General features: G+C 32.7%; 1 protein-coding gene across 1 annotated transcript; it reads right to left on the bottom strand.

Moving 5' to 3' along the window:
- Positions 1 to 6,892: 6,892 nt before the first annotated feature.
- Positions 6,893 to 19,913, bottom strand: LOC131618386 (MADS-box protein SOC1-like). Its single transcript, XM_058889619.1, has 8 exons — positions 19,830 to 19,913; positions 19,273 to 19,459; positions 7,974 to 8,058; positions 7,819 to 7,880; positions 7,635 to 7,734; positions 7,515 to 7,556; positions 7,393 to 7,434; positions 6,893 to 7,295 (listed from the first exon to the last, which is right to left on the bottom strand). The coding sequence occupies exons 2-8, from the start codon at positions 19,452 to 19,454 to the stop codon at positions 7,125 to 7,127; spliced, it is 684 nt and encodes a 227-aa protein (XP_058745602.1). The 5' UTR covers positions 19,455 to 19,459; positions 19,830 to 19,913; the 3' UTR covers positions 6,893 to 7,124.
- Positions 19,914 to 24,838: the final 4,925 nt, after the last annotated feature.

Raw genomic sequence — 24,838 nt, 5'->3', positions numbered from 1 at the left:
GAAAGAAGAGCTTGATTAAAGACCGCAGTATTTTTTACTCCTAGACCCCCTTTGTCGAAAGGAAGCGTAACCTTCTTCCAACTCACCCAATGGATTTTCCTCCTATCCTCCAAACCTCCCCATAAGAAATTGCTTTGAATCAAATTCACCTCTTTCACAACTTTCAAAGGTATCTTGTAAAACGACATAGTGAAAATAGTCAATGAAGTGAGAATAGATTTCAAAAGTGTGATTCTAACTCCCAAATTAAGGAAACGATTTTTCCAACTCCCTAGGCGCTTCTTTAACTTCAGCACTAACGGCTTCCACTTCGCCTCCTTCCTCTGGTTTAAACCAATCGGAATGCCAAGTAAAAAGAAATTACTATCTTCCACCTTGCAAGAAAGAAAAAGAGTCGCGGCTTCCCAAAAACAATCCCTTGTATTAATGCCGATTAACTTACTCTTGTGATAATTGATCCCAAGCCCCGACACCACTTCAAACGCCCTTAACACCCCTTTAATCACCTTCACATGTTTCCATGTCCCCTCTTCCACCAATAAAGTGTCATCCGCAAATTGAAAAATGTCCACCCAACATGATCCTTTAATGCAAAAACTACCGAAATGCCCAATATCTATAGACTTTCTCACCAACCCCGATAGACCTTCCGCCACCAAGACATAGAGAAAAGGTGAAAGAGGATCACCTTGTCTCAAACCTCAATGAACACCGAATTCCTTCATGGGACTTCCATTAACAAGAACCGACATACTACTATTGAAAACCAAAATCTCCATCCATCCCATCCACCTACTACCAAAACCCATTATCTTCAACATATACCTCAAGAAACCCCGACATACTTTATCATACGCTTTCTCAAAATCGACTTTAAACATCAAGCAATTTTTTCCTTCCCTCCTTGCGTAATCCACCACTTTGTTTGCAACTAGCACCCCATCCAACAATTGTCTACCGGGCACGAAAGCATTTTGGCAAGGAGAAATAATACCATCAAGAACACACTTTAACCTCCCCGCCAAAAGTTTAGCCACCACTTTATACATACAACCCACCAAACAAATGGGTCTATAATCATTCAAAGGCAACGGATTTGTAGACTTAGGGATCAACGGAAAAAAAGAAGAGATAACCTTGGAAATAACATTGCCGGAATAGAAATAATTGAAGAAAAGCACGAAATCTTCTTTAACAATGTCCCAACACTTCTTGATACAAAGGAACGAATAACCATCCGGTCCCGGACATTTGTCACTCTCACAACTCCACACCGCCTCTTTTATATCAACTTCAAGAAAAGGTTTTTCTAGGTTTGCCGCCATATCCTCACTTATGCTCTTAAATTCCACCCCTTCCAACAAAGGTCTACTATCCTCCGATTCTTCAAATCTATCTCTAAAATAATCAAACACCGTTTCCTTCACCTCTTCCACCGAAACCGCCATCCCTCCCTCCGTCACAATTGGCCCTATGTGGTTAAAGCTTCTTTTTTCTTTCATGACTTTATGAAAAAATCTGCTATTAGTATCACCCTCCTTCATCCATCTCAACCTAGCTTTTTGGAGAAGCATGTTTTCTTTAATTCTCAAGTTCCTCCAAATCCGACTAGTCACTTCCTGCTTTTTCCTAAATTACCAACAAGCAAATCCTCGGAATCCACCTCCAATCTACCATCGACTATATTCAAATCTCGAACCCCTTCCTCCACCTCCAAATTATACCGATCGAAAACCTCCCTATTCCACACTCTCAACTTTTCCTTTAGAAGCCTAAGCTTTTCTTTAAGTACAAAATCCCCCCTCCCATTAACTTTCAAATTCAACCACTCCTTCTTCACAAACGGCATAAAAGCTTCATGAGAAAACCATTGGTTATTAAATCTAAAGGGTTTCGATCCCCAATTCAAGTCATCCATTTCCAACCATATTGGACAATGATTGGAAATATCCCTCTCGCCAATCAATTGCCCAATAACTCCCATCTATTCACAACGTTATCCGCCACTAGGAACCTATCAATTCTACTCATCGACTTTCCGTCACCACTATACCACGAGAATTTCTTCCCCTTGCAAGGGACATCCACCAAAAGACTTTTGTTAATGAAATCCGCGAACAAGCTCATTTCTATGTTATTCACCGCCCCTGATCTTCCTATCCTCTCCCTTCTTTCTTTAACTGCATTAAAGTCTCCTTCTATGATCCACTCGCTATCAATAAAGATTTCCTTCAACCTTAATAACTCCTCCCACAATGCTCTCTTCTTAACCAACTCACAAGACAAATAAACATTAGCAACATAATAATAATGACCCTTCCATACAACTTTAATACCCAAAAAAACCTTCTCCTTTAAAACTATGAAGAACTTCCACTTTACCGGTATTCCACAAAGTCAACAAACCTCCCGACATACCCATCGAATTGGAGAAAGAAAAACCAATCTCCGAAGAATTCCAAAAACTCCTCGCCACATCGTCCTTCAAAGAAGAAATTTTTGTCTCTTGAATCATGAAAATCTCCGCCTTTCCCTTTTTAATCAAAGCTTCTATCCTTCTTCTTTTTAACGCATTCGTGCCCCCTCTAATATTATAAGAACCTATAACCATTGCAATAATTTTTTTAATATTTTTATAAATTTATGTCTATTTTGTCAAACTTTAGTTATCTCATGAATAACAGATTAAAAATGCTAGTTTTTATATTAGTTTATAAAAAATTTATTTGACCTCATGATATTAGTTGAAAATGAGTGTTTATTAGTAACTATTATTATTCTCGATTTTAGTATACTCTCCATGGACACTATTATAAAAAAAATACTAAGCTACAATTCATTTTGAGAAAACTCTATATTCTCATATGCGAGAAATCAAGAATTTTTTTGTTTGTCTTTATTTTATTATTTTATATTATATGAAAAATATATTAGTAAAGTATATAGACATAGTAAAACACGTTTGCATACTCTATTATATTTTAAGATCAACTCAGAGTGACTTATCTTTGAAAATTGTGTAAGAGTTACTTTAAGATTAAAAACATTTGTTTCAAGTTTTACTTTTATTGCTATATTTTTAGAAAAACATAATATTTTATTGTTTCAAGTTTTATTTTTATTGCTATTTTTTTAGGAAAACATAATATTTTGTTGTGTTTGGATTTCCACATCTTTTTTAATTTTTGAAACTTGAGAGAATATTCTTAGTTGAAGTAATAGTTGTAGTAACTATTAATGAAATAGACATAGTTTGAGTAATGATTAGCTTGTTAGAGCATCTCCAACTGTGAACTCATTTTTCAGTTCTTTGTTGGACCTATTAAACCAAGTCAGCTTAAAACAACTCAACTAGTTTTTCACTCCATTAGTGCAACTTTGAAGAACTCATATTGAGTCCCACAACTTTATTTTATATATTAATATTTTATTCATATTAAATTTTATATCACTTAAAATAATAATGAGAATAAATTGTTGGAAAAAAACTAAAAGTTTATGAATAAAATGATGAAATTGTGAGAGAGAAATTTGAAATTGAAGAGAAAATAAAAGCGAGAAAATTGTGTTGGTAATTTTTTTCCTAAAAACTATATTTATATTAAAAAAAATAAGTTGAAAAAAAAAAGCAAATAGAGTTTTAGTATATTAATATAAAAAATTGATGAAGTGACGTTGCATATTTTTAATCCGTTGAACAGATGTAGCAATGCTTTGGTCAAAAACTTTGCCACCACGCTGGCGAACCTTGATGAAAAACCTCCGCTGGAGGTGGTCTTAGATTTTTTTGTTCAAAATGATATTTTTTCGTCATTGCGGCGGTTAGAACCCGTGACCTCAAATAGAGTAGAATTATTGTATTTGACATTTTGAAAAATAAAAATAAATTTTTAAAAATTACACATAGGACTAAGAGACGATGTGGCACAATTGAAGTATATGTGTCAAGCAAATAAAAAATACAATTTTAAAATTCTGTTTTAATATAGATATAGATATAGATATATATATATATATATATATATATATATATATATATATATATATATATATATATAATAGATTCATTTAAACAATTATACTATGGAATATATATTAGCTGTATGAAAGATTTTTTATAATGTTTTACATTCTTACATGTTTGCTCCAATTAATTTATATTTCTCTCAACATATCACAAAAACAACAATTTGAGTTCTAGCATACTAGTTTTACAGTTATACAGTGGGAATGGCGAAGGCAAAGAATGCCATTTCAATGGAAGTACTAAGGTTTCTTCTATGATCGAAACGTGTAGAGTTCAGACAGCATCCATAGAGAGTATGCTAATCAAATTAATCCAATAAATGAGCAGATAATTATAGTGCTTTGTGTAGAAGGGACCACTTGGCGTGCTGAGTTGTTTCGATGCAATTTTATTGGTATCCACAAAAATAATGCCTTCGAAAATGTAATATCCATCAGATCATATAGTTGCATTCCACAAATATGTGTGCTCCCCATTAAACCTGCAGCTGATACCTTTTATCTGATTTTTCTGTGTTAAGTTCGTGCACATACTTTTTCTTCTTTAGGTTTAGGTGAATTATTACTTTTGGAATATTCTTCCACATTATTTAATGGTGACTTCTGAGACAAACACAGTCTTTTAAATTTATGCAAAATCAGCATATCATGGAGACTGCAATGATGAAACAATAAGACGTTTCAGTTGCAACCATAAAAAGATAAATATTATCTTGACATCTCTTATACTCCCTTTCTTAAGAGTGTTCAAATCTTATCCGACTCAATAAAAAACACCTAATCGAATCAAATTAAATCGAAATCACAAAAAAATATATTTAATTTGAATGTGTTTGTGCCATTTTTTTAATAGAACTGCGCTGTTCAATTTATATTTTACAAATTGAGTCAAACTAAATTAAACCGCATTATATTATAAAATCCTACTAACCGTTATATATTTCTTTAATTCATTAGAGAAATCAACAAATATTATAAGTACTATAAGTACTATTTTGACAAAAATATATTTTATCATATTTTTGTATGATATTTATTTAAAAATACAATTTCATATATATCGTTATTTAGATTTATGATAAAATTGTAAGAAGCAATTTTATGCATTAAATTACAAATTTATTTTAATATTATAAACTTATTTAATGATAATGAATGAATAATTAATCACAAATTATGTTTTCCTTTATATGTATATTTATCATTTAATAAATCTTTTATAAAAAATCGAACCAATCCAAACCATATTGATTTTATTTGGTTTGATTCGGTTTGATTTTTAAGAGTTAACCGAATCAAAACCGCTCAAACTACACCACGAACACCCCTAAATTAAGTTGTTATTGCTGAAATTCGAAGCATGTCTCCTAAATTAGTTTTCCCTTTGGTCATTTATGCCAAATGAGGGAATATATGATTTTTTATAGTTTAAAAGAGAAAGACTAAAACTTATTGAATGGATGTTTTTATAATTAAATTTGGGTATCAAACCACTGGTTAGTATTGTAACCAAATGAATAGATCATTTAATTTTTAAATAAAAAATAAAATAAAACAAAAGTGCCACTTTTAAAAAGATAAAATCATAAACCATAGTTGCTTAAATTCGAAATATGTCTCCGGAATTAATTTTTTCCTCGTTCTTCTATTCAACTGAGGGAATAGATGACATTTATAAAAAAATTGAAATGCGATGTATTCAAGAATTATAAAATATATTTTTTTAGTAGTGCAATTAAATTTACTTAGTTTAGAATTAAAATAAGCAACCCAATTTAAATACCATGGAATTTTTGTTCAACTGAAATATAAGAATTAAAATAACCAACCCAATTTAAATACCATGAAATTTTTGTTCAACTGAAACATAACGAGAAACTCATTAATCACAAAGCAGTATTTGAGTTCGAAATTTGGGACTTACCAATTTTACTACTTGCACTATATAGTTCATTTGTTGAATCGCAATAAGACATTGATGCAAACAAAGAAAAAAAAAACATATTTTTGAAAACAATTGTCTAATTTTTCCGACACTTCTAATTTTTCCGACACTTGTTTAATTTTTTTGACAAGTGTAATACAATTGTCTTATAAATGTCGAACACCGATATGTATTGGATACTGCTACCCGACTACTCCTAAAAGTGCATGTCCTTCGTTGATTCCAATATATCTTTAAGGTTACAAACCACAGATTGATACGTTGAATTGAATAAAACCTTGGACCATATTGATCCAAATACCTAAATGGTTCCTCAACCATAACTCAAATAGTACCAAACTCTAGTTGTATATCTTTAACAAAAGATAGTGTTAATATAGGGAATTTTTTCCATCTTTAGATTGTGGTTCACACACAGCTAAAAATCCAAAAAATTTCTCACAGGAGTTTTCGAAGATACATGTCCAGACGCACCTTAAATTATCTCATTTTTCATAAATCAAATAGTTATCCCATTTTTTTATTAAAAATTAGTTCAAAGATGTATCTCCAAAAATTTCAAAGTCCATTTTAAACTATTTAAACAACATTATTTTGGATATATATTTCCGAAAACTCCCTTGAATTTGAAAGTAAGGGTTTATTCGGAGATGCATCTGCAGACATACTCTAAAACACATACGAAGATGCATTTCTAAATTTAATTTTGACAAAATGACAAACGCTCACCCAATTGCACTTGTTTTGTGTGAAAACGGTGTGTTCGAAGATGCATCTCTGAAAATTAGAGACATTTTTTATTTTTCTGAAAACCTATAGAGGTGGAAAAAGAAATTCCTTTAATATAACAAAAGTTAATATACAAAATAGGCCTCTATATTCTATACTATGAGCAAGTAATCCCAGGGGATCCTACCTTCCTTTTGCTGATGCTTAAAAGAAATTCGTCCTTACACTGATATAAAAGTAAAGATATTGAATGTCATTTAGAGCATAGCAAGGTTTGAGATTATTATGAAACAAATCACTACACTTAGTATTATTATTTATCATCAGAATGATGAGAGAGCATAATAAAGGAAACATATCCAATGTATAATATTGATAAGACACTTTGCCTTACCCTTATTTTCATTTTGCATAGTTAAAGGGATTAATTAGTCCTCAATTTTGGAGAAATTTGCCTTGTTCTTGTTTCTGGAAGACCAATGAATAATTCAGTCTCCACATCTGAATTTGGACTACTTTGATCTGCATAAGCTTTAACCTCCCCTACATTTTCTCTATCATCCTTTTTTGCTTGCTGTGATGAATAACTATCATACTGCACAAAAAAAATTTGGATTTTCATTCCATAACAATGGTTTGTAAGACTAGAGGAAAATGTTTCAAATTTGTTATCAAATAGAAAGTGAACTCACCTTCTCAGAGAGCTTGGTATTTTCAGCAACTAGGGTTTTTTCCTGAATTATATTCAAAGTAATTTCTTTAGATCAGAATCGTTTTTATGTAATGCTAGATACACAATATAAAGACAGCTTACATTTTCTTTTAGCAGTTCAATTTGTTCTCTGAAAACCTCAGCCTGAAAAATAAAATTTCATCAGTAAAAAAATTTCTTTAAACTTTTAATATTTTATCTAATTTTTTTTGTCATACTAACTTTTTTTTCTCGAATATTGGTTATACTCTTCTCCATCTGTTGCTCTATCCTTTGTAGTTCATCAATGGAACAAGTCCCTAAACCTTCTCCTAAGAATTTTCTGCAAACGCGACATGTTTTCATCTTAGACAGAATATCGTCAAAATATTTGTCAGTATGAATATAAATTCAAGATATGTTTAACCGTTTTGAAGACTCAAGAAGATCAATCTTTTTCATCATGTTTTCTGCTTCTTCCTTCAAACGCTGTAATATATGACAATTTCATTAAAACTTTATTGTATTGAAATTGAGGTGTAGAAAAAAGAATAGGAAGACAGTAAATGTAATTAAATTAACCTGAGTTTTTTCTGCAGATTCAGATGCTGTTGGAGTATTATTAATCCGGCTACGACTGCGGTATCGTTCAATTGTTTCTAGAATGCTGTAACAATAAAACCAGTGTTACTGATTAATTCAGAGTCCAAATATATAAGTAGGCACTTGCTAATAATTGGTTAGAAAATGAGAAAACTCACAAGGATACATGTGAGAAAATGAAATATCAATATGATATGTAAAAAGAAGAGAAAATTGAAAAGTAAAAAACTCACTCATTGCTTTTCTTTAATATCATATGCAGTTATGCACTATACAGATAATCAAATATTTTGTAATTTATAGAAAGAAGTGACCGATGCTCTAATTCAGTTATGCTGTTAATCACCCGTTAGGTAGTTAGAAATAATACAGTTGATTTATTACTAATTTAATTACTTGAATAGCAAGCAATGACTCTTTCCTTTACATACAGCTTACACACCTTGTATTAGCATAAATAACAATATACTCTTGTAATTAATTAGGGAAATGGCAATTTCTTCATTTCACTTTCATTTATAAAAACATATATAATATATATATGCTAGAAATTGTTAAATACATGCGAAAGGAAGATAGATAAGATGTTTTGAATTTGATTATGATCTTTGCACTTCTTATTCATGATAATACGTTCTGAATACATACATTCATGAGTTTTAACTATTATCCGCTGTGAGATATAGGATCGAATTTTAGTCTCGATATGGATATTTTCTTAGTTCGATAGAGTTTAAGCATGTTGTCGAAGTATGTTCACATGCTCGTGTCGAAGTCTTGTATACTGTAGTCAAAATATGCTCAACCATGCAGTAGTTGAAATGCTAGAATTATTAGCATATTAAATTGGGTTTGTTTGTTCAACCCAATTGTTTAAGTGAATAGTAACACAGTTAAAACCAATACTAAGTTTTCTTCTTCTCTCTTCTCTCTTTTTCATGAAAACCTAATAGGATTTCTTGTGTTTGTTCAAGAAACTCAATCTTTCTCATAGTATTGGTTTGTTCTTGACAGCACTCTATTACAACAAACTAGTGCGGTGAGCATGGTGAAGATGTCGTCAACAAAGTTTAACATTAAGAAATTCACTCATATGAATGATTTCGATCTATGGCGTTTGAAGAATCGAGCCCTTCTTGCTCAATAGGGTTTGCTATAAGCATTCAAGGGAGACAAAACCATATATGTTGCCTTAACGGAGAAGGAGAAATCACGATGTTGGTGAAAGCTAACAGTGCAATCATCTTGAACCTTGGTGATAAGGTTCTGAGACAAGTGCGAAAGGAGAAAACTGCAAAATTATGTGTGGAGTAAACTCGAAGGATTGTACATGATTAAATCCTTGGTAAATCATCTGTAGCTGAAACAAGCACTATATTCATTCTAGATGAGTAAAGACAAAGTCTTGGCTGAGCAGTTGAATATGTTCAACAAGTTGATTCTTGATCTTGAAAATATAGATGTCAAGATTGATGATGAAGATCAAGCATTGTTGTTGCTGTTAGTGTATGCTTTATTAGGTTCTCATGCTCACTTCAAAAAAATTCTCTTGTATGGAAGACATTCACTAACCTTTAAAGAAGTTCAATCTGCCTTGTACTTTAAGGATTTGAACGAATAAAAGCAGCATAAACCATCGTCTATTGGTAAAGTTTTGTCCGTTGTGTGGAATTCTTGAATAAATATGGCAGGTTTGAGAAGAAGAAGTGTAAAGGTCGGCACAAATCTTATGGTAGTAATACTTCTGCAATAAGGTGTTATCACTGTAAGAAGGAGGGTCACACACGAAAGTTGTTTCCTGAGCGATAGAACAATCATGGTGGTAAGGACAATGGTGCAACCATTGTGCAAGATAATTTTGAATCATCTGATGTTCTTGTAGTTTCGAGTTACAATTCTTGCAAGGAATGTATCATGAATTCAGGTTGTCTTTGGCACATGACCCCAAATAAAGATGTGTTTGAGGAATTTTGTGATCAAAGCCTGCATAATTGGATCTGTAACATTCAAGCTCCATGATTAGTCAATAAAGCAATTGAATGGTGTCAGGTATGTACCTGATCTAAAGAGAAATTTAATTTATCTTGGTGAATTCAACAAGAAATGACATGTTTTAAAAGGAGAGCAAGGTATCCTAAGGGTAATGAAGGGGTCGAAGGAAGTCTTGAGAAACAACAAATAGCAAGGCATATATACCCTTGAGGATAACGTTGTAAGTGGTTCAATATATATGGTGTCCACAAAAACAGTGCCGAAGACTGAGCTATGACACAAGAGACTTGACCATGACAGTAAAAGGGGCTTAGTATAATTATCGAAACAAAAATTTGTTATGTGGTGACAAGGTCGAAAAACTAGATTTTTTTGAACCTTGTGTATTTGGTAAATCCTGTAGAGTGAAGTTTAACAAAGGTAATCAAAGAACACATGAATCCCTTGATTACATCTATGTTGATTTTTTGGGGGATTGCAATGTGTCCTTCACATTCAGGTGCAATGTATTTTCTATCCATAGTTGATAATTATTCTAGAAAGTTATGGATATTCATTCAGAAAGCTAAGGATGAAACTTTTGAAAATTTTAGAAGTTAGAAGACTTTGGTCAAAAACCAAACTGGAAAAAATGTCAAGAGGTTGAGAACAGACAACGGTCTTGAGTTTTGCAATAAGGCGTTCGACAATTATTGTTTTGTGTCTGGTATTTCAAGGAAAAAAATTAATACAGGTACTCCCCAGCAAAATGGTTTAGTTTAAAGCCTTAATCGAACCATTTTGGAAAGAGTTAGATGCATGTTGGTTAGTTTTGGATTAAAGAAGGTGTTTTAGGCTGATGCTATTTTGACAGTAGCATATCTAATAAATAGATGTCCGTCGACATCCTTGGGGATGAAGACACCTGAAGAATTCTGGTCGAGACATCCGCCTAATCTCGACATACTTAGAGTATTAGGTTGTGTAATCTATGCTCACATTAAACAAGACAAGGTCAAACCTATAGCTATGAGATGCATGTTCATGGGGTATCTTAAAGGAGTCAAAGCTTATAGGTTGTGGTGCTTAGAGCCAAGTCATAGGAGGTGTATCACTATTCGAGATGTAGTTTTCGAGGAAGTAGAAATGACATTCAAGAAAATTGATGATGTTGGTCGAAATGCAGAAATATCTAAAGAGGAGCTGGAACAGGAAGAGATTCTCATTGAGGTGAGCATAGTGATGATGAATTTCATAATCCATATGAAGTCGAAGAAGAAGTAGAAGTTTCTTATGAAGTTGAAGAGACTGATAATGACTATATACTGGCAAGAGACATGTTGAAAAGAGTCATTAAGCCACCTTAAAGACTTGGTTATGCAGATCTCATTGCTTTTACCTTAATCTATGGAAGTGAGGTCATTGATGAAGAATCTAGAGACTATAAGGAAGTTGTGAGTAGTCTAAATAAGACTGAATGGCTGAAGGCCATGAATGATGAGATGAAATATCTCCATTATAATAACAAGGCAAGATTGTAAGTGGATTTTCAAGGTTAAGGAAGGAATTGAAGGAGTGATGTTGAAGAGATACAAGGCAAGATTGGTTGCAAGGGAGTTCACTTAGAAAGAAGGAGTCGACTTCAAGACGTGCTCTCTCTTGTCATGAACCACAAGTCTATTAGAATGTTGTTTGCTATGGTAGCAAAGTTTGACTTAGAACTAGAAAAATGGATATGAAGACCGCTTTCTTGTATGGTGATCTAGATGAAATAATCCTCATGAAGCAACCTGAAGGGTATAAAGGAAAAGGCAAGAAGGACTATCTGTGCAAGCTGAATAGGTCTTTGTATGGTCTGAAACAATCCCCTCGACAATGGAATAGGAGACTCGACAAGTTCATGGCATATATAGGTTTCACTAGAAGTTAGTTCGACCACTGTGTTTACACCCGATTTCAACCAGGAAGTTCACTTATGATTTTATTGCTTTACGTGGACGGTATCCACATAGCCAACATTAGTGTCGAAGATGTATTAACGGTAAAGGCTGAACTCGGAAAGGAGTTCGAGTTGAAGGATCTTGGTACTGCCACCGGAATCCTTGGGATCAACATCTAGAGAGATATTACGCATTTGAGATTATGATTATTTCAAGAGATATACCTACAGAATATTCTCAACAAATTTGGTATTTTGAACTTAAAGCATGTTAAAACACCGATAAATCCATAATTCAAGTTGAGTACGACTCAAAGTCTAAATGTTGAAGGTTTTGACTGAAGATAATGTTGTTGATATGATTATCAAGACATTGACAAGTTGCTAGATTTTTCAGTGTATGCAATTGATAAAGCTACATGAAGAAAACTATTTTGTTTCCTTGATGTTATATAGTTTGTTCCAAGGTGGAGATTTATGAGATTTTGGATCGAACTCTAGTATTGACAAGGATGGCTTCTTTGTTCGAAAAAGTTTAAGCATGTTGTCGAAGTCTGTTCACATGCTGATGTCGAAGTCTTGGATGATGTAGTCAATGTACGCTCAAGCATGCAATAGTCGAAATGCTAGGATTGGTAGCATATCATATTGGGCCTATTTATTCATCTAAATTGTTTAAGTTAACTTGTAGCTTAACTTACCTTAGTAGTCTATAAATAGACTAGTTTTATCAGTTTGTTGAGAGAGGTTGTTTATTATTATTCACCTGTACTCAGTGAATCTTTATTAAGTAAGTAAATAGTAAAATTGTAATAACCAATCCTAACTTTTCTTCTTCTCTCTTGTCTCTCTTTCGTGAAAACCTAATAGTGTTTCTTGTATTTTTTCAAAAAACTCAATCTTTCTCATAGTTTTGGTTTGTTCTCGACGACACTTTGTTACAACAACAATTAACGAAGGAAATAATAAAAGACAAATAACATGTAAAGATAATCCTTATAATGCCTCGTAAGTTAGGGAATGTATATTTAACACTCCTAGCTTGGAAAAATATTTTGAAACTATGTAGGTTTTAGAGATTTGGAGAATAAATTTGCAATATTGTTTCAAGAGGTAATGGGAAGAAGATGAAAGAAACCAACTAGGAGTTATTGGCCCACAATATGACAATCAATATCAAGATGTTCTTTTATTTCATAAAAATTATGGTTCATTTCAATGTGACAAGAAAGTTTGCTTGCACGTTTGTCAAAGAAAAAAAGAAAGATTTGTTGTTAACACATGAGAGGAAATGAGAATGCATTAATTTCCCCATTAGTGGCTGTACTTCCTTAATGGTGGTTGAACTCTTCATGTTTATTATTGCATGAAAGATTTTTGAGTTGACCTCTATCCCCTTTCTAGTTTAAATAAAGCTAAGAAAATTTCCTGCTTGAACCCCAAACGAACATTTGATCGGATTCATGTGCATACTATACTTCCTAATAGAGATCATTATATCTTCATAGTGTTTTTTAACATTTGAAGTTTCACGACCGTATCTTATATGTAGACTTCCATTTTTTCCCAATCTAGACTGCATGATGGTCACTTTGAGTGCGTCTAGGATATTAATTTTAATATGGTTATAGCATGAGTAAGCGTCCATGAAGTACAATGAAGATATTTTAATTTTTATGTCCATGTTACGCAAGAGATATGGGTTTTGATGGCATTCTAGGTTGATATCAGTGAGATCTACGCCTGTAACGCTCGGAAATTTGATTATTCGCTTAATCTAGACGTTTGGAGTGTTTAATGAAATTTTTTGTATTTTGGGACGATTTAGTCGGTATTAGTTCGGGATAGCGGATCGATAATTAATTGAGATTTTTAATATTTTTAGTATTAGAAATATTATTAGAGTGTCGGGTATTATTTTGGGAATTTTCTGAATAAATAAAATTAGATCGTAAAAATAAGAGTTAATGAATAAATTGGGAGTTTTAATAAAATAAATTAGTTGGGCTTAGTGTTATTTGCACGTGAGTTAATTTGGCCCAAGTTAGAAATCGTGGGGGCATTGGTGGTTATTAACCTAGGCTCCCAAAACAAATAATTCAGTATCACCACATTGAGGAAGAGAAAAGCTGCAGAAGGGAAATAGGAGAAACCAGTGCACACGAGAGATTTTCGTAGCAGAGGAATTTTAGGGATTTTGCGATCGGGACGAATTAGAGCAACCTTCAATCCAAAGGTAAGGGTGGGGTTCTTGCTCTATAAACGGGGATATGATAGACTGTATGTGGGGTTTTGGGGATTAATATTGTCTCTATGTGTTGCTATGATTTTTGTGTCTCTGTTGTCGCTGTGTGAATTTTCTGGAAATTGTTTGTAGAAATTGTTGTTGTGTAGATGTTCTAAAAATTGTATGGAATATTATATTGATGTGTGATTTTTGCTGGCTGTGGGTGATGAATTTGTATATTCTGCACTGTGAATTAAACTGGTGACGTTGCGATGGTGAACTTTTCCGAAATCGAAAATTGTCCTTGAGTTAGAAACTGATACCGGAATTGAAAGTTGAGTCTGGAAGAGAAAAGAAAATTTTAGGGACAGAGGCCCTAATCATGAGACAGACGTCCCTCAAGAAAGGAGAAGTGGGATGGACCCCACATAACTAGTGGGGCGGGCGGCCCATATGGAAGGGCGGGCTCCCCTTGTGAATTGAAAAGTCCCACATGGGACGGTTGGCTACAAGTGGGGGACAGGGGTCCCTTATTTGTTATGTTGGTTCCTTTAATTAAATAGCAATTGTGTATTGGTTTTGATATATTAAGTACTAGTATTAGAACTAGTGATAATGAATACTACTGGCAGATTAAAGTGCAGGCTAAACTTAATTAACCCATTAGGCTAAATTAGCAGTGGACCAATTAAAGGAATTAGTAGAGTAGTAAATATTAATTTGGTAACAGAGGAACATAATCCTGGTATTTAACTGAATAACGTTTTGACAGCCATAGTGTTAGTACTTAGCCGGATAACTATTATAAGCAGTAACAGAGCAACTTTTAGCAATAACAAAACGAATTCTTAGCAGCAGCAGAAAAGATTAGATATTATGTCAGTAGCGGGGAGATGAACAATAGCAGACCGGGACTAATTTACCGAGTAGAATAAACTAGGCTAGTCCGGAAATAATTCGGTGTCCGTGATTTGACGACATTTTTGTCGATGTTATGACGTAACACATGTCATGTAATATTGCGATTTTGTGAATTGCAGGAAAATAATGTGACATTTAATTATCAATAATTATTGGTATATTGTGACGATGTTTGGCGACGTGTTTGTGATATAGGTGTATGCCTCGCGACGTTGTTTTGCGATGTCTGTGATTTGTTGCATTTCATCAGTGTCTCATAATTTGCATGTTTTAGCGACGGCCTCGATTGGCAAACAACGACGAAGGCTTATGCCTGTTTTTGATGCCTCTATTATTTGGCAATTAGCAATGGGGGCTGAAGCCCTGGGTACCACATGCGTATGCATTTGTTAGAGTCGCATTTCATCTGTGTGATTATGATGCTATGTGTTTTGATGTGTGAATTTATGTGACTTGTTGTGAACTTTGAATATGATCTTATGTGAGATATTGTGACTTGTGTTGTTGATTGAGTCGGTGGTCGCTCTGATACGTAGCACTCTGGGAGATAAAAGATTGTTTTACTTATTGTTTTATTTGCTGAATTTTAAATGTTTTTGGTTTAAATTGTAATTTAAAGTTACCATGCAAAGATGCTACGATGTTATTTGAATAATTATGAAGTTTGTTGATTCAGCTGCGAGTTAATTACTTTAATTTGAAACAAAGTGATTTTTGAGTAATGATTTAACTTCCGTTTTAAATTCATGTGCTATGTATCTATATGAAGGCAAGTAAGCCGTAAATGTTCTTGAATGACGAATATGTGACATCTCATTTGTATGTTTTCTTGAATTTATACTCTAATTTTTCCGTATAATTATCGGGTAGATTTGGGGTGTTACAACGCCAATTCTCCATTTTCACGAGTATTTCTTCACAATGACCACATTATCAAATCAAGTCGGGTACTGAATCTCGCTGATGAACCTCAATTCTTTCCGTTTCTCATCTGTTATTTGATTGTTGCTTTAGTTTTCTCACCTATCTTTATCTTCTTCTAAATTATTGGCTTGGCGGAAACATTGAGGGCGAGGAAATCGCAAATAATACTAGGATTTATCTCCATCATGTCTTATGGGCTTCTAGAGAACACACCTACATTCTTTCGTAGAAGAAAATGAGCTCTTCTTCATTTTTAGTTATGAAATTATCAAACTTTAATTTACTTCTTCCAAGCCTTATACGGGAATCATAGCTTCTAGGTATTCTTATCGAGTGCATTGATCCATGAAATTCACATTGTTGAAGTTGGACCTTGGTGTCGGGCCAACAATCATTGTCGCACTTTTTATTCTAAGACTGTCTTGGTAGAATTTTATGGATAATTCATAGTCTCCTTTTACCACACTTATACTTCAACTTCATGTATAGTGTAGATAGTACTTCCTATATGACATTTAAGGAAAATCAAACTATAATTATGTTGTATGATGCTACTGCATTCACGACAAGGTATTTGACTTTTATGGATTTAGCATTCTACCCTAATTCAAAAATGGTCACATGGCTCTCGTTCTATAATTTCCAAAATGGAAGACCCAAATCATTATTTTCACTTCTTCACAGATGTGGTAGGTCAAACGTCACTTCTCATTTTACATTATTTTTATTGTTTTTGTTGTCATTGTTTGTTCTTGCGTTAGTTGTTATTTGTTGTTTTTTATGTTTAGACGAGAAACTCTAGAGGTTTAAACTGAGATTGACGTTGTTGGTTAAAATAATATTAATTATTTTTGTAAAACTGAAATTAATGTTATAGATATATGGTTTATGTTGTTGTCATTTTATTAAGAGATATTGAGATTATTTGATTTCTTATCTTGTGGTCATTTTATTTATGTTGTTGTCATATTGTTTATGATGTTGTCATTTTGTTTATGTTGTCATTTTGTTAAATTGATATTGATTGTTGTTGTTAAACAGAGATTGATATTCTTTTGATTATTTGTGCAGCTCTCCTCAAGTTCATGTAACTCACCTTTGAACATATAACCTTTTAAAGTGATTTATTAAATGATAATAAGTAAAACTAAATTATATTTGAAAAACAAGTTATATTAATAAATGTTTTTGGGAATTTGTTAACTCATTATTCCTCTATGTTTTTTTATGGTTAAAATCTCTCCATATGCATAAATAAAGAGAGAGAGAGTAGTAATGAGTTGAACGATGCCAAAAAGCTTTTGATTAGTATAAGTTATTTTTCAACCATAAATTATTTTTTCATATTATCATTTTCTAAAACAAATTTCAAGGTTATATTTTTAGTGTTTGGTGGAATAAGCAACCCACATAGATAAATAAACTCAATCTTATTTAACCTGTCAATTATTTTCAAAATCGAGGGGAAAAATATTTTGCCATTTAGAAATTCCAAAAATGATATCATTGGGGATCGAATCAGTGACAACTTTACAAATTACCCGTCAGTTTAGCAATAACTGAGAGGTTAAGTGTTGCACTTTTCATGATGCTCGTAACCTCATCTGTTTAACTGAGGTAAAAGTCATTTCGCGTCCGAGGTAAGATGTCTTATTTGTAGTAGTATTTGTGGAAGTAAGAGATGCGAAAAAGAACCTCCTAATGATATTGTTCCTCCACTTATTTCAAAATCGTGGTATCCATGTATCTACATCACACTTTGAGCAATTTCATATTTGATTGAGTTTTTCAACTACATCATGATCATCGTATTGCAACGATCCCACACGATTGATAAGCGATAAGACATCGTAGACAGAATTAGGGTTCCAACAAAAAACCCTAATATTTTTTGGGCAAATGATAATCATTATAAATCAAAACCAACACCAAGAATGGTGTGTGTTGCTAAAGATGGAGAGACGATTGTCATTCTTAGGTTATCTGTTGAATGCAAGAAGTAGGGGTCTAACATATCCATTTATAACTTCTGAAAGTGTTTGTGGCTTGGTTCTCACCAGTTATAAGAGTAGTATATGGTATGGGATGAGGTGGTGTAGGCGGTTCAAAGTGAACAACATTATCGATGGTTTCTTGATCGTGTTCCATTAGAGGGGAAAAGGAAAAAAAATATTCAAGTTGTACTAATATCATGAGAATAAATAATATGTAAATGCCAAAGGAGCATTTATTACAAATAATATATATATAGGTTTTAAGTAACAAATAAGGAGAGAATTATGGTAACAAAAAATTATTATAAAAACTTATTGAAAAACTTATTATGGTTTTAAAAACTTATTGAAAAAAAAATTATTAACTCATAACAATTATTATACTAGATATGTTTAACAATTAACACAAATAAATAAAAGGTTAAAGCTAGCACCATTACACAAACAAGACCCAACAAAACAATAGATAACAATAAAAGATAATAACCATAGAAGCGCAAGAATAGAAACTCTCGTTGGTTTTCAGTATATGATCTCTCACTTCATCTCAATATATAATATATATCAGATGCATGGTTTTAAATTACGTTCCGCAACCGCAATTGCAGTCGTAATATTGCTGATGCGATAGTCTCTACATCCGCATCGGGCCACAATTGCGGTGTGATTTGTAATCACACATTTAACAACACTACAATTTGCATCAAACACCTACGTCCATGTTTTTTCACACATTTTTATCATAACTTAACATTTGAAAACCCAAAAACTCAATTTATATGTGATTTATAATATAAAATATTAACATTAAGAGTTTTTTAATGGTGTATTTCAAATATCTCCTAATAAAAATTCACGCCGCAACGCACATCACAACAACCGCAATGGCCACAATCGCAACACCCGCAACCGCATCCGCGACCACAATTTAAAACCATAATCAGATGATACTTATAAATCACTGATTTACATGTACTTGAGTTTGAATACGGACTTTCTCACTTCTCCATACTTAAGGATATCATATATTTTCTTACGTATAATAGTTTTGAATATTATTTATTTTATGTTGGTGTTATTATGTTCTTTTGTTAATTTTTTATTTTGGTCATGGATTAAGCTAAAAATGAGTAGTTTAAGATACATCATTTTTTATTGATGATGTTGAATACATTGTGATTTCTACACATGAATCTTTTCTAAAAAACAAAGATTAGTATTGTTATAAATTTTAGGTCACATCTCTGATTCCATTTTTCTTTAGGTTGGAAAAAATCTAAAACAAGTACATGGTATACGTACCTTGAACTAGCAAATTCATAAATTCTCCCTCTTGTTGAAAAAACAATAAGAGCAACTTCAGCATCACACAAAATTGATAATTCAAAAGCTTTCTTCATCAAACCATTTCTTCTCTTTGAAAATGTTACTTGCCTACTTGTTGCGTTCTCTATACGCTTCAATTCTGTCTTTCCTCTTCCCATTGTTGCTGAAATCACAACAACAACAACAAAAAGATTTGAAAACAAATTAAATTTTAGGGTTATGACAAGAAATCATACCAAGAAGGAAAAGAAAAAATTACAAACTTTAAAAGGAAAAGGAGATTAAAGTATAATAGCTTTTATGATCTAGAAAAACTGCGGGAGATGAAAAAAATTCAACCAATGAAACAAAATGAAAAAAAAATTGAAAATAAAGTTCTATTAAATTTTCAACGAGAAAAGTGACTTAATTGTCAAAGTAGTTTGATGAGAAAAATAAATCGTATAAAATAGCTTCCTAGGAAAAGGGTGTATATAAACATCTAGGTTAAAGATTTATTTCACATTTCAAAGAAGTGATTTTTCTGAACTTACCAGCAAGAAAAGCAACTTCAAAAGGAAACAGATTTTCACCAAGTATTGAAAAAACGAAGGAGAGAAGAGATAGGAATAAAGGGTTGAGACTAAAAAAGGAAAAGAAGAGTAAAAAAATAAATAATAGCTAAGGAATCAAAAGTAAGAAAAAACTAGGCATCTCCAAAAGTAGTAATACATATAAATAAGAGTCAAGAGAGGAAGCAAACACAGAGATTTACCTTTCCTAATTAATCAACCTCATCCCATCTTGCAACCCCACCATATTAATAAACAAATCATTTTTTTATCAAAATATTGAAACGTCATAATTTTCTTGTTTGAATAAAATCATAGTCTACTTGACCAAAATAAGAAATGTCTTAATACAAGAAAAGAAATTAGTGTATATATATATATATATATATATATATATATATATATATATATATATATATATATATATATATATATATATATATATATATATATATATATATATATATATATATATATATATATATATATATATATATATAGGGCATATCATATGAGAATGCCTTTTTTATATGAGAATGTGAGAATGAATCTTAACCATTGGATTTTAAAATAAATGGTGGATATTATGTGTGGATATTTTTTTCTCTCTCCTCCATCATTAAAATAAAAGATTGAAGAGAGATAAAAAAAGATTCACACATAATCTCCACCATTTATTTTAAAATCCAATGGTTAAGATTCATTCTCACATTCTCATATAAAAAAGGCATTCTCATATGATATGCCCTATATATGAGGGCATATCATATGAGAATGCCTTTTTTATATGAGAATGTGAGAATGAATCTTAACCATTGGATTTTAAAATAAATGGTGAAGATTATGTGTGAATCTTTTTTTATCTCTCTTCAATCTTTTATTTTAATGATGGAGGAGAGAGAAAAAAATATCCACACATAATCTCCACCATTTATTTTAAAATCCAATGGTTAAGATTCATTCTCACATTCTCATATAAAAAAGGCATTCTCATATGATATGCCCTCTATATATATATATATATATATATATATATATATATATATATATATATATATATATATATATATATATATATATATATATATATATATATATATATATATATATATATGGGGATGACTCAAGTGACAACACTTGGTTATTATGAGAAATGAGAACAATGAATCACGACCATTAAATTTTGATTTTGTTGATTTTAATGGACTGGATTGGTTTCTCTTTCTATGTTGATTTAAAATAAATACTAAGGATCATAGAAAGAGAAACCAATCCAGTCCATTAAAATCAACAAAATCAAAATTTAATGGTCGTGATTCATTGTTCTCATTTCTCATAATAACCAAGTGTTCTCACTTGAGTCGTTCCATATATATATATATATATGAGAATGCCTTATTTATATGAGAATGTGAGAATGAATCTAAACCATTAGATTTTAAAATAAATGGTGGAGATTATGTGTGAATCTTTTATTATCTCTCCTCCATTATTAAAAGAGTTAAATATATTAAGCCCCCTCCATTATTAAAAGGGTTAAATATATTAAGCCCCCGCCATTATGCGAGTTTTGATTTAGGCCCCCTAAAGTTTTTTTATTAAAGACCCCTTATAATTTATAAATCCTGAATTTACCTAACCCTTTTACCACATTTGCTGACTGGGTTTTGAAGTATTGGCTACGGTGGCAATTGTTTCTTGACTGGGCTTATATGAAGTTTGGAAATGTGCATGTTGGTTGTTTAACACCCCCCCCCCCCCCCAAAAAAAACAAGTGAACACAGAATTAGGATTTTCAAAACTTGGAAAGTGCGAATCTCTGAAGTGGAAATCGGAGAAGACGGAGCTGCGATGGCTGGAAACGGTGATGAGCTGGTCGAATCGGCTGAGGTAACTAGTCATCTCTTTCTTTCGTACTTGGGGATAGCATTGATGTTTGTTATTTTGCTTATATTTCGTTTTTGTTTCAATTGAACGTCAAGTTTAACACTGTGTTTCACCATGGAGGAGAGTTCGTAAAGCTTCAAAATGGTGAGACGATTTACAGAGGCGGCGTATCCACACTTATTACTGGGGAACACATTGAAACATGGACTCAGGAGCACATTCAAAACATAGTAAGTGGGTGGAGTTACGTAGCTGGGTCGTTTAGGTTATGGACGAAAATCATAGAAATAGATCCTAAGTATTTCCAGATTAAGAATGATGGTGATGCTTATGACACTACGCCTTACAAGGGCTTTCACAGTGCTTTGTTTGGGCTTTTAGAGCGCTTAAAAGCACTGCCATAGGCAGCGCTGTCGTAGGTAAAGACAGCGCTTTTTGGTACGCCAAAAGCGCTCTCGTAGCATCCCCTATAACAACGCTTTTTCTAGAAAAGCGCTCTCGTAGCATCCCCTATAGCAGCGCTTTTTCCAAAAAAGCACTCTCGTAGCATCCCCTATAGCAGCGCTTTTTCTAGAAAAGCGCTCTCGTAGCATCCCCTATAGCAGCGCTTTTTTTAGAAAAGCGCTCTCGTAGCATCCCCTATAGCAGCGCTTTTTCCAAAAAGCGCTTTCGTAGGTAGCGCTTTTTTTTATCTTTTATGCTTTTTTTATTATCTTAGGCAGCGCTTTTAATTAGAAAACGCTTTCGTAGGTAGGCCTTTAAGAGCGTTTTTGAAAGCGCTTTCGTTGCTAAAGGCAGTATTTTAAGGTGCAACCTGTAATTTAAGCCTCCCAGTTCGACCTGTAATTTATATTTATTTTCAACATGTAATATTTTTGAAAATAATCACTAAACATGTAATTCAAGCCTTATATATATACCATTATTTCAACAAAAACCCATATGTAGGACATGATATACCATTATATACCAATATAATACCATTATAATCCAAAATAAATATATACACCATTATAGTTCAATTCACATGTTTACAACAGATACATATAACTAAACCATCTCTAACAATAACTAAATCAGAATATAAGCCCGAAATTCTTAAAATTCGACGAGCGGACGGTCCTGGTCCTGCAAAGTATGAACAGAACAACATGGTCAATTCACATGATTTTGCTGCGTTTGCGTGTTCGGTGGAAGTAGACGGGGTTTTGTTTGTTGAACACGATGCATTTAGTCATAGTAACAGTCCTAGGTGTGTGAATGATAGTGGTAACTTAGAGGTTAGTGATGAAGAGCTTGTCGAAGGGTTGAACAATAGTGAGGATGAAAGGACCACAACTCTTGTTGATGGTTTTGAAGAGATTGATGTGACTTTACCAGTCAATGAGGGGCCTGATATAGCAGGTTATTTGACTTTTCCTAGTAAGACTAAGGGTGATAATGATGAGTATGTTAGTGAAGATTTATTGAGCTATGATCGTGATAACTCAGAGGATGAAAAAGGCCCTAGGTTTGAGAAGTTTAACAAGGAGGAGCTTAATATGGATTTTAAGTTTAAGTAAGGTATGGAGTTCAACATCCTAGATGACTTTAGAAAGGTCATTTGTGAGTGGACAATATTAAATGGAACGGAAATTACTTTTGTAAAAAATGAGGGGTATAGAGTGAGGGTTGAATGTAAGCTAAATATGGGTTTTTAATGCTTTGTTTTAAGATGGGCCATAAGCACACTTTTGCCATCAAAACTATAAAAGACACCCACACATGTGCTATGATTTTGGACAACAGAAGTGCAAGTTCAAAGTGGGTGGCTAAGGCTGTGGTTAAAAAGATGCAAACCTCTGATAAGGTAAGGATCTGTGACATAATCCAAGACATGAGGCAAAATTATTCTGTTGGCATAATTGTGTGTAGGGCATGGAAAGCTAAGTTGATTGCAAAGAAAATCATTGAAGGATATGCAGACAAGGAATATGCAAACTTGTGGAGGTATGCAGCTGAGTTGCATAGGGTTAATTCTGGAAATACTACGAAGATCAACATAGATAGGCCTTTACCTTCAATCCAACCAAGGTTTGGATCATTTTATTTCTGTTTTGATGGGTGTAAAAAAGGGTTTATAAATTGTTGTAGAACCTTCATTGGGGTAGATGGTTGCCATTTGAAACAACTAGAAGTAACTTAAATAAGGGTAAGGCAAAGATGACTGTCAAACCAACTAGAAGGAGGTCAAGTGAGAGGATAAAGGAGAACTGGTTCAAAAAACCTAAACCATTCACAGGTCTTGGTTCTGACCCTGATCAATCAATATGCATGGACAATAAGGAAAGGGAGGCATCAAAGACTACTCCTAAGAAGGCAGGGAAGGATACTAAAGGTACTCCTAAGAAGGCAGGGAAGGGTACTCCTAAGAAGGCTACTCCAAAAAAGAAGTGATTTTAGCATCTATTTTTTCTACTTATGTTTGTAATGCACACTTTTGGTGCAATGTTGTTTTGTAATCAACACTTTTGGTGCATGTTATTTTGTGCACACTTTTGTTATGACTGAATTATGTAACACTTTTGGTGCATGTTATTTTGTGCACACTTTTGTTATGACTGAATTATGTAACACTTTTGGTGCAGTGTTGTTATGCACACTTTTTGTAATGACTGAATTATACACTTTGTATGTGCTATTAAGAACTTAATATAATCAGTGATATTGAACCAACTTAATGTATTGCTATTGAACACAGTCATTCAATAGCATGTTTCAGAATTTAGTACTGATATCGGATCAACTTAATGCTAACTTAAGCTGAATTTTGTATCACATTATGTTTCAGAATTTTGTACTGACATTGTACTGATATTGAACCATAATTACAGAAAGACAATTACTTTCATTTAATAACATGTTTCAAAATTACATTGTACTGAACAATTACATGATTCATCATTCCAAATTACATGCCTCAAGCCTAAACAATGGCAATATTGACCCAACTATAAATTATATGATATTGTAAAACAAACCAACAGCCAAACAACACAACACAATTGCTAACTTAAGCTGCATATTATTCCTTTTTTGAGCTTCAAACTTCATCTTCAATTTCT

This window comes from Vicia villosa, linkage group LG7 (assembly GCF_029867415.1).
Source record: "Vicia villosa cultivar HV-30 ecotype Madison, WI linkage group LG7, Vvil1.0, whole genome shotgun sequence".
In the NCBI taxonomy this organism is placed as follows: domain Eukaryota; kingdom Viridiplantae; phylum Streptophyta; class Magnoliopsida; order Fabales; family Fabaceae; genus Vicia; species Vicia villosa.
This window is presented reverse-complemented; position numbering and strand designations above follow the sequence as displayed.